This window comes from Podarcis raffonei, chromosome 6 (assembly GCF_027172205.1).
Source record: "Podarcis raffonei isolate rPodRaf1 chromosome 6, rPodRaf1.pri, whole genome shotgun sequence".
Taxonomy (NCBI): domain Eukaryota; kingdom Metazoa; phylum Chordata; class Lepidosauria; order Squamata; family Lacertidae; genus Podarcis; species Podarcis raffonei.
Genome location: NC_070607.1, coordinates 39,569,738 through 39,586,544, shown reverse-complemented (window position 1 = coordinate 39,586,544; position 16,807 = coordinate 39,569,738). Strand labels below are relative to the sequence as shown.

The window sequence follows — 16,807 nt, the reverse complement described above, 5'->3', positions numbered from 1 at the left end:
AACAAGTGCTGATGTAGGCTTAGAGACACAGTGCATTCCCCTCTTATTTTAGCTCTTATGAAGTGGACTTGACTTTAAACAACAGTTTCCAGGTGGCAACAAAGCTGACAAAAGTGAAATTGCCAACGGTAGTTGTGCTGAAATATTAAGAGACTTTTTATACCTCTCTTCATACTGGGAAAAGCAAAAATGCTTTATGATTGGAAAAAGTGACAGAAAGAAGACAAGGGAAATGACAGCAATGACCATTGTTTATATTCCTCACGAACAGCAAGATGAAAATGCTACAAACATTTAGCTCTGAATTGGGGAGAGGGACAGTGATGTAAGTGTTCCTAGGGAACAATATTCTTATTCTGTTGAAGGAGGTGAGCCAAGACACTTAAGCTCCAGAGAACCTTTAACACAGGAAGCTATTTATCATAACAAGCTTGGTTGAGACTGCTCCCCATACTGAACCAATTAGAGTAGCTTATTTCGTCATACTTCATAACTTGCAATGATAGGTTTCCAAGCCTGGCACAGTGCAGTAATTGAATTTTGATCAAACACACATGGCCCATAACCCACTATGTGAAACTTTCAGAGCAGTTCGCAGCTTTTAAATATCCAGTCAACTTGTTGCCAAAAGTACAGGATGTACTTGATGCAAGGGAGGGAGAGAATGAATGAGCTGGAACTTGGTACATCTGTAAAACAACATTTTTTTGTTTGACTTCTCCTCTTGCTTTTAAAGAGCAGTCAGGAAAGGGATGCTGAATCTGAGGTCATTTCTTCCTGCCTTTACTTTTATGTTCGCACATACGCTTTCCAGAGTTTTTATGCAATTTGTATTAAGTCCATTGTGCAGTAATTCATGATGCATTCTCCATAATTTATGTCCATTGTTTATTCTTATTTAACAAAATAATTTAAAAGCAAAGTCACTGTCCTATTCTTGTCAGGGCTATGGTTATTGCCAAACCATGGCCTGTGTATGATGAAGCTGTCTTCTGCTTTTTGGCATGCGCAGAGACAACGAGACAACTGATGACACAGATGCTTCCATCAAATCATGTCCTTTGAAGGCAGACCCCTTCCATTAGTTATTGTTCGGCTGAACTCTGGAAGAAATCAAAGTATTAAATGATTAATTCCTGTCACTGGGAAAGCATGAGTGGTTGTATAGCTTCCATAAATGAAAGACAGTTTGTGAAGCTGCCTCTTGTCCCACAGGAACCCAGAGCACAATAGTAGCCTCTTGAGTCCCCTCTGCAACAGCACAGTCAAACACACATCCCCCTCAAAGCCTGAACAACAGCTGCCCCCCATTTGCAGCAAGAATGGAGCTTGGATTTTCTTCACTTTTGTTCTCCTTTCTGCTCCCTTTCATAGGACTAAAATTCTATAAGGCTGGTTATAGGATAGACATGAGCTGCATCTTCTCTTCCAACCATACCTTTTATCTATGTTCATTCCCAGGGCTTGTCATTGGGATACTACTGTAGAACACAGCTGCTGCTGGGTGGCTATCCCTGCTTTAAGCTATAGACTGACGCAGAGCAAAGAGGAAGAGGCTCAGAAGTCAGCTAACATAGCTGCCCATGGGTGGCAGCTAGATTAGCTGACTTCTGAGCCTCTTCCTCTTTGCTCTACGTCAGTCTATAGCTTAAAGCAGGGATAGCCACTGTGGTGTCTCCAGATATTGCTGGACTCTAGTGAGCATGACCAATGGCCAGGGATGATATGAGCTGTAGTCCAGTAACATCTGGAGGGTACATGCTGACAAACTCTGACTTAAAGTATAGCTAAGCACATTAAACTATTGCATACCCTAGAGATAAACACCAGTAGCAGCAAAATGCATATGTGAGCTAGTAGACAGCTATAAATCACCTACTTCTTGTCACCTGGTTGTGAACCAGCAAGGAAATAGACACATTTCAATAGCAAACTTTTATACACTGGAAAACAATGCAAATGAATGGTATCCTTGGTACGATTTGTAATTGCAGGATACAAATACATTCTGATCGCTTGAAGTTGCAAACTTGCATGCCTGCAAACTTACAATACAGAAGTTTAATATGGAAGTCATTTAATATGATCCTGAGAAATATCTGTCGGCTGTTTTCAACTGTATTGGGAAACCACATGGCACCAACTGAGCCAAAGAACTCACTGGCTTAGCACAAATGAGCCAATGGGTGGGTTCCTGGTGAAAACAGTCACTGTGCTCCTCCCCAGTCATTTTGCTCCTGCCATAAGCTGTGGCCTGGCTTAGGGTGCCATCTGAAACTGGGCTCATGATTTAGCTCTCCCTGACAAACCATGAGCTGTAAAAACCATAGGACAAACCTTAGTTTCAGTTTGTGATTTGTCTAGAGACAGCTAAGTCATGAGCTTGAGTTTGAATGCTAAGCCAAACCACAGCTTAGCACAGCAGCAAAACAAGTAGGGAGGAGCAAAGTGGCCATGATCTCTTCCCTGGGAGCTGGCACATTTTTATTAAGCCATGCTTTGCCGTAACATGATATGTGAACCAGACTACCAGGTGGTACATGAGTCCCATGTGTGTTTTCAAGCCTTCTCCCTATTTCATATAAAATGTGCCTTTTCTCAGTGCATAAGACAGACCTGTCAGGAACATAGGATGTCACTCTAGAAAACTAGAATTTTTATGGCTAGTTTGCTTCAGTTGTCCCATGCGCCTGTTTGGGGGTAAAGGTACCACGAGGATATGAAGGTTAGCGGTACCAGCATGCTCAGTTAAAGGATCTCAGGTGACTTGGGTGGCAAGGATACCTGCTTGAGATCTTTAACTGACAAACTTTCCTTGAGAGCTGCTGCCAGAGTAGACAATATTTGTGAAGATGAACCAATGCCAGTTCATCTATATGCCAGTTTCACGCATATAAACAGCTCCATTTGTGATTGCAGAAAATATATATAGGGTTTGAAGGTCTAGAGGCAGCCAAGTCATGAGCCCTTTCAGTTGCCACACATATACATGTGTTGGAGTGAAAGCCAGGGTATTGGCATATTAATTATGAAACTAAAACAAATTCAGAGCACAGTCGTTTTCCATGCTATTTCTTAATTTTACTTTTGCTAGTGGGAAAACTTAAAAATGAACATGATCCCAATTTGATTGCTGTGTTACTGAACAATTCAGTTGTAGATTTAAAGTACATGTTGCAAACTTCTTCAAAATGCGATTTATATAGTAATTATACTAATGGAAGATAATCTTTGAAATTGTTGAATAGTCTAGAAACTTGATGCATCAACACAGCAGCAGACAATACTATATAGGCTTTCCTTGTAGGCTAAACACAGACAGGATCAGTGCTGAGCTTATAACCTGACCTTTGCAATGCACTTGTTTCAATAGGCATAAGGTATTTGGTTATGGGGTTTGGCTCCACCTACAGGAAAGAGGAGGCAAAATGTGGGGTAACTAAACATTGCTTTTGCCAAAAACTGCATCTTGCTGTCTTTTCAAGTGAGATCCACAAATATTGGCTTGGTTCACTGTGGAGAAGGTAATGAACAGCCTCCTCTGCCACTGTTAAGAAGAGAATCACATTGTTTCTACCTTCTGCAAACCACAAGACAAATGAGAGTTTGGAGTCTTTGCACTGCTGTGTGTTCTTATCATAGGTGAGGGGAAGTTGCATGTGATGAGTGAATGCAGTTTTGAACACTAAAAAGAGATACTCTTGCATTAGTTACAAAATTCCCTAGAATTTGTAGGGGGTTGGTTACAAAAAGATCATGGAACTGTGCAGTTATTCTGGTTTTCTGTTACATGACAGGAAACAAGCATTCGACTCCTCTGTGCCATGCATACTTCATTTTACAAGAGTAATAGTTATTAATCAATTAATGAATTTTTAACATACCCAAATCAAGGCACTTACTGGCATGTTTAAGGGTATAATTGTGGTTTTCTGAATGTCTCATTAGAAATACTCAGTCTGGTAAGTCTTGCTCCATAATAATCTATGATGTAACTAGAGCCATCAGAAGGTCCAACGATCTAAAAGAGAATGCATTACAATATATATATATTTAAAATCATTTTGAACAAAAATAAAACAAAATACGATTTTGAACAGTATATATGAAAAAGAATCTATTAAAACCATTACCCTAGCCCAGCAAGACATAAAACCTCTAATTAGAGCTAAAACTACTTATTAGAGCTTATTATTCCAAAACAAATATGACTGGAATTCTCTTTTAAATGTTTGTCGGGTGACTCATTTATATATTCTCCCTGCTCAGAACCCAAGAATGTTTACAGGCAGTCACCCATCCAGGCACTAACCAGACTGAGACCTGCTTAGTTTCAGTCAGGTGGTGGGCGCATGAATCTTTAGGTGCAGCTGAGACTTAGAAGCAAACAAAAGCCACAAGATTCCTACAGGAGAATATGCAGTAGCATGTATAAATTGTTATAACACTGCTGACATTTTCTGAAGTTTCAACAATAGGGTGGAAATCACACTACCTTTACATGTGAATACTGACACATGTTTCCACAAACATCTGTGTTTAGGAAATTCAGAAACACTGTTTTGTGTTTAAAAGAACCAGCTCTTCAAGTGTCAAGCACAATCAAATGTTTTTACTAAGCAACAGTTTCAGCAACCATTTAAGGCTGTTTAGGAAGTAAAAACATAGTGCCAAAATAATCTGGAAACATTCCCTTTTGTAAACATCCTTCTCATCCTCAACTTTCTTTAATTTAATATAAAAGCTGACCCAACTAAAAATCTGATCTTTGCATTAAAATGTTTAATTGGCAGGTGTTTACAATTCATCCCAGAAACCTCACAAATTCATTTATACCTATGATGGCAACATGCAGTTTCAAGCACACTATTGTAATGGATTAAGTTCAGTATTATATAGGATAGGCTCATAATTACAGTTCCCCCTCCCATGCTGTGAAATTATGTTCTAGGAGTTTTAATGTCACATCAGTTTTACCTAAGTGCTAACATAGCTGAACAGAGAAGCTGAGAGGAGCCTGAATGGGTAGATTTAAATCAAGGAGTTTAATGTCTGTATTTCTATATTGTATAAAACTTCCACAAACATGTATTTCTTCCTTTGTAATGGCAAACTGAGAAATGTGTCAATACATGAAATTATTCTGCCAAAACTCCTCTTGAATCCATGAGTATTATATTTCTGGCGTACAATAATTTTAAACCTTGAAAGTTATTTTTAATCATTAGCTGGCAGGTCCAAAACTCATCTATTCTAAGCCCCACTGCTAAAAAAAACAAACCCCACAAACCCTTCCTGTATTTTAAGCCAGAGAACTGTAATCACTGGCAGTTAACATCCAAAAATTAATAACCTACCTTCCAAGTGTCAAAAACAGAGTGGAAATGTCTATAACTATGCTTGATAGCAACTTAATTGTTTGGTCCTGAAGTTTAAGTTCTATCTGCCACCCCAGGATTCCTTACCTACCCTACTAGCATTACACCTCTATGTTTTATGATATTGTGGTTCAAGAAGAGGTGTGGAATTTGAGGGTAGAGCAAATCCCTTCAAATGAATGGAAGTTGTTTCTATTTTAGCTGTAAGGCACCTTGAGTCCCTGTCAGGAAAAAAGGCAAAGTATATATATTAAAATATTAATATTATAATACGTTGTTTGTCTTTAAAATTTTAACAACATGGTTGGATCTGGTTGGTTTTTGAACTTATTTTCTGGGTTCTGGGGGGCTGTACAGGAGTAGATCATATGAACAAAAGTTTGGTTCCAGTAAGCCATGATTATTATTATGCCTAGGTCAAATATTTTAATGAGAAAGCATAATTGGATACAGGGATAATTCTTCCTACAATTCTAACTTTGAGATAAACACAGTGATGGGCCCTATATCTTCCTTTGAAGATATGTGTCTGGATGGTTGACAGCTCTCTGATAGCAGCACCAACGGGGCTGCAGATGAGCAAATTATGGTTCTCCCAATTCTAATTAAAAACAAGGAAACAGAGGATTTATCACTGTGATCCATTCAAACCTGTGCTGGAACAATACAGATTTTTTGTTTAATTGGGACTGGAATAAAATATTACTTCCATCTATTTCTGTTTTGGGGTACCTTTTGATTGTACAAGTTTCCTGTTCACAGTTTAAGAGTTACCTATTTCTCTGTTAATTAAACCAGGAAGCAACTGTTCAAGGAAAAGGGCCCCAGTTACAAACTATGGCATGAAAGGGGAGTGTAAGATATGAACTGGGTACTCAAGTTTGTGGTGAGTGATGTCTTCACCCGTTTTCCACTAATTGCCCAGGAGTGTGCCTTTATACTATATGCTTGTTACATTACAAGATTATTTTTATGTTAACAAATATTTTCTTCCCTGTTTAGAGATAGAAGCCTTTGTTTGGGGCAATTAGTTTGAGAAAGGAGAGTACAATCTTAGCTAGGAACCAGGTGGTTTCAAGGATCTTCTTCCAGGCTTGGGCAGAATTTATAACATAGTTCTGATAAGGAAAGCTGAAAGACTCAGAGCTGAAAGTAAAGAAAGAGGCACAAATTTTGAATATTGGGTCAAGGCCTAAAGTAATTAAAGAGTAATTTTAATGAGCAAAGTATTTGGATTGTGTCAGGAGGTTTGAAATGAGAGGGGCTCTATATTAGTGAAACCCATAAAGAAGTGGACTTTACCAAGGAGGGGGCTTCTCTCTCTCTCTCTCTCTCTCTCTCCCTCCTATTTTCTTACATTTAACTTAATTGGCATCCCCCTCCTCAACAGCACATTCCCTGAAGGCATGCTAGCTTGGTGGTGTGGGGAGATGGAGAGTAGGTTGTCTGTTTGCTAAGACGAGGAAACGTGCTTCCAGGAGTAGCTTCATAGTTTTTCTAGGGTTTTTCCTTTTACATTCTATTTTTTATTTCCCCTAAACCTTATGAATTATTTTAGCTAAATATTTCCAACAGAAACCAGTAGCCCTTACCATAGCAATTCTTGTAGATATAAACCTTTGCTTAATATTTTCCAAATTTAAAGTCATTTATTTACTCATTATTCCGTAAAGCCCTTAATTCTATCTCAATATTTGGGAAACACATATCTCTGTATCATACATTTAATTTACTTGCTTTAAAATCTTAAGTAACTTTTTGTATATTGTTTCAGAATACCTTTATAATAAAGTGAAACTTTCCTACTGTTTTTGAGTTAGCTAGACTGCAGGGAGGGTATTAGGGTAACTGCTTTCTTATATTTCATTTTTCATTTATAATTTCTTGTTTTATCTCACATAGTTAATACAAACACTTCCTATTTCTTCTCTTCAGCATCTGTAGTAGCCCCATTACTACATCTATTGTAGTATGATCACTTTTATGTAACTTTCTGTTTATTCATCTCATGCTTTCGCCATTTTAAATGGATATTTACAATTTCTCACAATGTGCCAGTTATTTAGTTTTAATACATTTTAAAATTTACTTTCTTTTTGTGTGGTTCTGGCTCTTCAGTCACATAGAAATATGCTTGGTGGAGCATATTAATACAGATTGAATATAGAACATGTTACTCATACTTGCTATTACATGTCGACCAAGAGAGCATGATGTCAAGAAATAGTGAACATCAGTCAGATAGGTAAAGGTTAAGTCAACATTTTTAGCCGGCTGTTCAAGCTGAAATACATGGAGGCTAAATCAGCTCATATGATTTGGCAGTGCTTGGTTTAGATCACATAGCAAAACATGCATTTTGAGACTAGCAGATACTGTGGCTTTATCTTTGTGGTTCTCAACTATATACAGACAACTCCCCATTTATGCAGGGGTTGCATTCCAAGGCACTGTGCGTGTTGGCGGGATGCATGTAAGTCTGCCCTACCCCCTTCCAGAGCTGAAAATGGTGTGCGCATCAGCAGTCGCGCATGGCTTGAATGTGTGCAAATGGGGAGTTGCCTGTATGTAACATAGGTTATAAGTAAAAATTAGGTGGCATGGGTCTATAAGCTGACTAATACTACAACAATGGAAAGCAAAATCCTCCCAATTGTGGAAGACTGGCCTCAGAACAAAACAATCTGAATATGTAGTCTTTAATAAATAAAAGAAATCTGAAATCTAGGAACCTCTCTCACACACTTTTCTGGACTGCCAGGCTTCATATATTTTATTAGTGTTTTCCCCTCCTCTCTACCCACCTCCCACATGATTTCACTTTTCCCAGCAGTGACTAAGGTATGGAAAAATTGTGTTCCAGGGGCCTCTTTCGGAAATGATACAAATATTTCATTGTTATATAACTCCTACTATTCAAAAATAAATTAAGTGTTAATAAACTAGAGCTGCTGGAATAAAAAAAAATGTAAAACATCTTCTTTAAAAAACAGAACAGCCCTATAGCAAACTGCTTTTGAAACTGAGGAAAGTTTTAAAAGCAGTTATTGACATGGCATGGGAATCAGCTGTTCAAATGGGGGGAAAGGAGAATTCTGCTGGGCTAGCACAAGTCCCTTGCAGAAATCTAAGTAGCTTTTTGGATCCTAGCCAATGTCTTTTATTCTGATGTTGCAAGCTTACCTGCATTGAAATCAGAATGAAGTCTATTAAACTACCGATTCCACAAAATCCTACTGTGCAGAACTTTAATAAACCTGTGAATTAAGTGACAATCATACATTGAAGAGCATAAAAAGGTTTAGAGTGTTAGTTTTTAGACAACGATATATTTTCCTTCATAAAACATCTTTCAATTCCTTAGAAGCCCTTGAGTGTTATCCTGAAGAAGAATATGTGTAGCCAAGAAGTCATTTTTCAGTGCTTACTTTACACATACACCCCCCCCCCCAAATAGAATTTTTGCAGGGAGAGATGTGGCTTTGACTGGTACACTACAATTAGCAAAATACGGTGGGTAACTTGGAATGGCCACAAACAAACACAGGGTGATCTCCAACTAAGTAAAGAGTTAGACCCATTGAAATTAATAGACTTAAGTGACTTAAATTCATTGATGTTAATTGGTCTACTCCAAGTATGACAGTAGATATCACCCCCAGGCTGTAAATTTAGACAGCTACATGTAAATGACTTCAGTACAGAAAGTATAAGGGGGAAAGAAAACCCTCTAAACTAGCCGCTCTGAGCCCGGCCTTGGCTGGGGAGGGCAGGGTATAAATAAAAATTATTATTATTATTATTATTATTATTAAACTGATTGGTAGGGACTTGCTCCCTGATATTATGGAAGATGGCCGTTGAGAATTTTATATTTATCTAATGCTAGTCCATTTAATGCTATGGCCAGGTCCCTGTCCAAACAGCTTCCAATCCAAGACAAAAGTGATAAAAAAAGAACAGTGTTAATATAGTAGCAATGTTGTAGCAATTTAGGAAAGATTTGGAACAAACTACATTTGCTTACATGGGAGAGCAGAGTATTTGTAAGCGTTGTAATAATACACTGGAGTCACAGAACTGTCTATTTGTCTAACATGAAGAAGAATGACAGACTTAATGGGTTGCTATTCCATTGGGAAAAACCAAAATGACACTCTATAATCTGAATGGGTTTCATTCCAAATGGGTACATGAGGATTGCTACACTTATAAAAATATGGGCAAATAAATAATTAAAACATCTTTAGCCAAGCATATAAAAGCACAGGCACCACTCCTGCCAACAGTGTCTCAAAACAGCAAGGCCAGCTACTACCAAAATATTTACTGGCAACAGGGAAAAAATGCAAAAATAACAGAAAAGCAACATGTGCCAATTCTTTAAAAGATACTTGTCTTCTACCTCTATAGCATTTTCTGCTGAGGCAACAGTCAGGGAAGTCTTCCTGTAGAGCTGCTTGCATTTTAGGGACCTGACAGGCGCCTTATATGCCCAAGTACTGATGTCTGGCAGTACATTTCATGCCAAGACGGAAAAGCTTTTCTAATGTGGAGTCATTTTGTGAAGACAAAAACCATGATAAAATGGCTCTAAGAGATTTTTTTATGATTCCACACAAGTTAATATCTCTGAAATGTCTACTAACCTATTTTCTAAGCCTATGATATTCACATGTGAATGAATTCTCTTTTTAAAAAAAAGTTTCTTGGACTGGTAGATATTTTCCCAGACCCTTCTCAGTTTTGTTGTGTATGTTTGATAGGGTGCTGCCAATCATTTTGATTGCTGGTATCAATTGGGACAACACTGATTTATCCTGACTTCATCTCAAGCCATGAAGAATCCTAGAAGGAACAAACACAAACACACACACACTTGCTTCATAGAATAGAATAGAATCATAGAATCATAGAGTTGGAAGAGACCGCAAGGGCCATCGAGTCCAACCCCCTGCCAAGCAGGAAACACCATCAGAGCACTCCTGACATATGGTTGTCAAGCCTCTGCTTAAAGACCTCCAAAGAAGGAGACTCCACCACACTACTTGGCAGCAAATTCCACTGTCGAACAGCTCTTACTGTCAGGAAGTTCTTCCTAATGTTTAGGTGGAATCTTCTTTCTTGTAGTTTGGATCCATTGCTCCGTGTCCGCTTCTCTGGAGCAGCAGAAAACAACCTTTCTCCCTCCTCTATGTGACATCCTTTTATATATTTGAACATGGCTATCATATCACCCCTTAACCTCCTCTTCTCCAGGCTAAACATGCCCAGCTCCCTTAGCCGTTCCTCATAAGGCATCGTTTCCAGGCCTTTGACCATTTTGGTTGCCCTCCTCTGGACACGTTCCAGTTTGTCAATGTCCTTCTTGAACTGTGGTGCCCAGAACTGGACACAGTACTCCAGGTGAGGTCTGACCAGAGCAGAATACAGTGGCACTATTACTTCCCTTGATCTAGATGCTATACTCCTATTGATGCAGCCCAGAATTGCATTGGCTTTTTTAGCTGCCGCGTCACACTGTTGGCTCATGTCAAGTTTGTGGTCAACCAAGACTCCTAGATCCTTTTCACATGTAGTGCTCTCAAGCCAGGTGTCACCCATCTTGTATTTGTGCCTCTCATTTTTTTTGCCCAAGTGCAATACTTTACATTTCTCCCTGTTAAAATTCATCTTGTTTGTTTTGGCCCAGTTCTCTAATCTGTCAAGGTCGTTTTGAAGTGTGTTCCTGTCCTCTGGGGTGTTAGCCACCCCTCCCAGTTTGGTGTCATCTGCAAATTTGATCAGGATGCCCTTGAGTCCATCATCCAAGTCGTTGATAAAGATGTTGAATAAGACCGGGCCCAAGACAGAACCCTGTGGCACCCCACTAGTCACTCTTCTCCAGGATGAAGAGGAACCATTGATGAGCACCCTTTGGGTTCGGTCAGTCAGCCAGTTACAAATCCACTGAGTGGTAGCATAGTCAAGACCGCATTTTACCAGCTTCTTTACAAGAATATCATGGGGCACCTTGTCAAATGCCTTGCTGAAATCAAGGTAGGCTACATCCACTTCATCAACTCCTTTTAACTCCTTGACCTCAGTGAAGCATATGAGTGGGTGTTGTCAATCACATTGGCTGTTTTTGTTGTCTTTTACCCTGATTCTTTTCAAAAGTCCTATTTATTTGGATAAATGAGTATACAAGCATAGCCTCAACACACTAAACTCAGTGGCATTTACTCCTCAGCAAGCATGCATAGTATCAGGCAGATTGCTATACTAAAACCATGATTATTTTTTTACCAAGTTACGAATGTTTTCAGACAAAGCCTAAGCCAAATGACTTATACCAGATCACATTGAGGATCAAATACCAACTCATATTTCTTAGTAACTACAGTATTAAGACTGTGGAATACTCTAATTTTACAGGGTATACAGCCAAGAAGGGTATCAAAATGACAAAAGTAGTTTAAATTTGGGAGCAGGGAAGAAAGGAGAGAAGAAAGAGGATATTTAAAGCTATGTGATTAATGTAGATCTATCAGGATTATAGGCAAGATTGAGGAGCATATCATGTGAGTAAGTTTTCAGTGTGGTCAAGGGCAGGACAGACTAAGGGGCTAATGCCTGACTGAGAATTCTCTTAAGAAAGGCTGCTGAGGGCAAGAGGAAAAAGCCCAAGGATTTATTAAGTCCTCTTTTTACTCTTTGATACACAGATGCCTAGGAAGCAGGCATGGCTTGTAAACATGGAATTCAATGGAGAAGCTTCACAATGTGATCTGAAATGGCAGGCTTGCGAAAAATATTTACTTTTAAAATACGGTGGTTAATTTGACTAGCCTACCAACTGAGTTTTAATGCTTATTCATCATATACATGGCATAAATTTAGGTCACAAATTGTACTTATCATTACTTCACATTCTAGCTGTGATCAAAAATACACATACATCATAATCTTCAGTGTAATCATCTTTGTTTACAGTATGAATGGCACCTGCTCTTAATACTGCCTTGATGCATAGTGAGCCATAGAGGTAGCCTAATACTAAGAAGATAAATCACTCACCTAACGCAGGATACCCTAGATAAAACCTATCTGCTCCCAGCCATCCAAGAAATAAAGACAGAGCCACTGCTACTTTGTAGGAGTAACCATTTCTAGAAACAGGAGAGAAATGTGGATGAAAACAATTTGTTAAATCAAACCACCTTGCCCCAGTGAGCAATCTGGCTGCTGAATTCTGAACCAGCTGAAGTTTCCGAGCTGTCCTCAGAGGCAGCCCCCCCCCCCCAATATAAAATGTTGCAGTAATCTAACCTATATGTTATCAGAGCATGGACAACAGAAGTTAGGCTACCTCTACCAAGATAAGGGTGCATTTGGGTCAGCAGCCAAAGCTGATGGAAGGCACTCCATGCCACTGAGGTCACCTGAGCCTCAAGGAACAGCAATGGAAGCTGTTCTACCTGCTCCTTCAGAGAGAGAGTAACCCCATCAAGAGCAGGCAACCTCTCATACATCCAGTCTAAGGAGTCACCCATTCAGTAGTGTCTAGGTCTCTGGATTGAGCTCGTTTCTTGGCTCTCATCCAGTCCATTAACAAGGCAAGACCTTAGTCCAGGACATCCACTGCCACACCTGCAAATGTAATGGAGAAGTAGAGCTGTGGGTTCTTAGCATATTGCTCACAACATACTCCAAACCTCTGGATGACCCCACTCAGTAGTTTCATGTATACGTTAAAACAGCATGGGGGATAAAATCAAACCCTAAGGACCACAAAATGAAGCATCCACAGAGCCAAACAACGCTCCCCAAGCATCACCCTCTGAGAACAACCATCCAAGTAGGACTGGAACCACCACAAAGCAGTGCCACCCACCCACAACGCAGACAGCCACTCCAGAAGGATACCATGGTTGATGGTACTGAAAGTTGCTGAGAAGTAAAGGAGAATTAACAGGGACATATTTTCCCTGTCTCTCCCCTGACAGAGGTAATCATACAAGGCGACCCAAGCAGTTTCTGTGCCAAAACTGGGCCTGAACCTTTTAGATGGAAAGCAGTTTTACTACAATTTCTTAAAACTGATGTGTTACTCCTCTACACTCTCCTGTCATAGAGCTGAGAAGGAAGAGGGCTAAATCACACTTCAGGCTAAGGAAGTGGCTGAAGTATATTTTATAATTAATTTAGCCAAGCTTTACAACAAGTGGTGGCATTATATATTGAACAAAAATATTCACTTACACGTTTCGACACTCTATAGGCTTGTAAAATCCAATTTCCTTTCCAGTAAATTGGGTTTCATTCCCAAATAAATTCTTGCAAGTAATATTTGGTGCTGGAAGACAGGCGACTGCGGGCAAAAAAAAAAAGCATTCTGCACTAAACTCCAGGGAAAGGCCTCAAATACAGAACAAGTGAAATAAAGATATGCATGTTTTTATCAAGATAGCTAATACTACACATAGAAGAATGCAACTGTACTACAGATTTAATATAAAATATTTTCTGGAAAAAGTGGAAATATACAAGTTAAAGTTTTCTGAATTAACATTATAAAGTAATGACTAGCATGATAAAATAGTTAAACAAATTTCTTTGCGCCTATGACACTATGCTGTGCTAAACAAAATATATATGACAAGACTGTGAAGTACAAATAACATAGACTATCAAGGTGCATAGAAGGTTGTGGACCAAAGAGGTTCACATACCACTGTAAATAAATACACCAATTATGCATTCAATTATAAATTGTGCCATACACAGTGTTACTGATCACCACTATACATGATCAATATGGGGTGCGGGAACTAGTGTTTATCATGAGCAGCATTTAGTCAAATAATATGCACCAGTAGCTAGACTAAAAGCATTCTATTGCTAAACTCCTTACCATAAGCAGTGTGATTTGTACAGTTCAAAGGTTCTTGTGTTTCATTGTCTATTTTAGGATCTTCACAAATATATGTTTGAATAATTAAGGAAAACAAGTATAAATTGAACTCCCATGTTAAGTGTTCAACAATAACAACACAGTAAATTACGATAAATTGTTTTTATCTGCCTAAGATTTTACAGGCGGAAGTGGCCTGTTTTCCTTCTTATTACTAATATTTTGGGTATATAAACATATAAACTTTGTATTTGAAAAACAAAGTGCTTAACTAGGCTTTACAAGAGACACAGAGTTTCCTGGTATTTATCTATCTCTTCCTAATAATGTGAGATAAACAAAATGGAAGAGATCAGACAATCATATAATGGTTTAAATAAGCCAAAATCTGAGGAAGATTTTTGCTTGTACCCAGACAGCCCTTTGTATGAACTACAATTAAACCTATTCAGTATAGTTTCCCATTTTATCCAATCCAGAAATGGCAGTTAGCAGTTTCATAACAAATTAAGATGCTATTAAACTATGGTCTAAAAATATGTTATTTAAAACATAGTTTAATATCCTGGCTTTCTTGCTCTGCTAAACCAATTAAATGTTGTACTTTTATCCACAACAAAATATGACCCAGGAGCCTCAGATAGGCGGCCCATTTGTTTAGAACAGGTGTGGGGAACCTGTGGATCTCTAGATGTTGCTAGACTACAACTTCCATTATCCCTGACCACTGGCTGTGCTGGCTGAGGCTAACAGGAGTTGGAGTGCAACAACATCTGAAGAGCCAAACTCTCCATTCTTGAACTAGACTTTTTCTGCTTAATTTTATTAGCATTCCTTTAATCCAACACATCACAGACTCAAATAAAGTGATTGTACTACATGTCACCCCAAAACCATTTCAAATACATCTTAGCACAGCGGCAAACAAAAGAGGGGTAACCCTTCCCCTACTTAGGGGTCCTATACCTTTTACTTAGATTAAATATTTTTTCTACACCTGATCACTGCCTGATGTCAGAGAGCCTTGCTTGATGAGGTCACTTCATGAGGTTTAAACATATATTTCCCCCCATATCTTGCCACTTTTTTGTGTATGGCAGAGCTACTGTGCTCCTTAAGACTACAAAAGATTCAACAGGTGTAGCTTCTGCCCAGCATGCAGCTGAAGTGGTGCGAAGACCTCACCGGGTGTTTTAAATCGCAGGAGCTCTGCCGGGAAAAGGGGCAGCCCCACGGCCCTCCCCAACCCATTGCAAGGCCCATCATCATGGCAACCAGGCGCTGCTGGGTGCCCTCCGCACAGCTTCAGGATATTGGCCGACTCTCAGGTCTTCGCACTTCAGAGAAGGGTCGCCGCCCGCCGCGCCCTGCGCCGCGAGACAAGCAAAGCACAAGGTTCCCAAGGACCAGAGCGCGATCACGCCGCCTTTTTTCCTCTTGTTCCCTGACAGCGGCATCTCCTGCCAGGCGGCCATGTTGGAAAACGAGCCCCCTGGTCAGCTGACGTTTTCGCCCTATCTAGTAGCGTTGACGCCTCTCCCAAAGGGCCAGCGGGCCTAGAAATGGGGCGGAAGAAGCGGCGCTGTTCTTCCAGAGAAGCCTTCATTTTCCCATAGCAAAGATGGCTTCCGTTCCTTATAATTTCCTCCCCGGTAAACAGACAGGCGGCGAAACGGGAAGCCGGGTGCCTTTTCCAAAGATGGATGCTTTCCTAACAAAGCTGCGAAAGGAAGCTCGGCTGCCCTTACTTAAGATGGATCCCTTTGAAGCGCGGAAACTTGACTAAAATGTTCAGCCCCCTCCCAATCTCAAAACGAAAGCGCGTGCGGTGGTCAGAGGTTGATAGGATCATAAAATAAACGTGAATGTAGAGTATGAACAAAGGATAAAGCCAAGCTCACAAATTAATGCCTGTGTCGTGTTATTTATTCAATTTATATCCCACCCTTCCTCCCGAACAGGGAATCCCAAACTTGGGGCTCAAGCTTTTTTGGACTACAACTCCCATCATCCCTGATCGCTGGTTCTGCTAGCTAGGGATGATGGGAGTTGTAGTCCAAAAACAGCTGGAGACCCAGTTTAGGAAACCCTGCTCCCGAAGAAGCCCAGGGAGGCATAGAATCCCTTCCGATCTCGTTGATAGATTCCTCTCGCTTCCATCCACAGTCGCAACCTCTAAAGGCTGCATAAAATAAAATAAAAAGCTAACGGGGTTCTGGGGTCTTTCACCGAAATTAAGCAGTTTCACATGCACACGCAAAACGGATATTTGTATATCATAATAAGAAAAAGCTTCACCTGCTGAAAATTTCTGTTAGGTATTTTTTAGGTCCAAAGGGGTGAAGAGGTTCACTGGCAACAGAGATTGGTAAGCATGCATTTAAATGTTTTAAGCTAACTTTATAGAAAAATATAGAGAAGAGTATTGTGTAGTAACTAAGGCTGCAACCCTAACCATGTCTATTCAGAAGTAAGCCCTACTGAATTCAATGGGGCTTTCTCAAAGGTAAGTAAATTTAGGATTGCAACCCCA

General features: G+C 39.7%; 1 protein-coding gene across 1 annotated transcript; it reads right to left on the bottom strand.

Annotated features, from left to right (window-relative positions):
- Positions 1 to 233: 233 nt before the first annotated feature.
- Positions 234 to 15,895, bottom strand: TM2D1 (TM2 domain containing 1). Its single transcript, XM_053392229.1, is given in 8 exon segments — positions 234 to 1,103; positions 3,903 to 4,021; positions 8,562 to 8,635; positions 12,438 to 12,529; positions 13,623 to 13,731; positions 14,275 to 14,348; positions 15,589 to 15,754; positions 15,757 to 15,895. Coding segments are annotated over 7 exon segments (750 nt in total). The 5' UTR covers positions 15,881 to 15,895; the 3' UTR covers positions 234 to 1,103; positions 3,903 to 3,910.
- Positions 15,896 to 16,807: the final 912 nt, after the last annotated feature.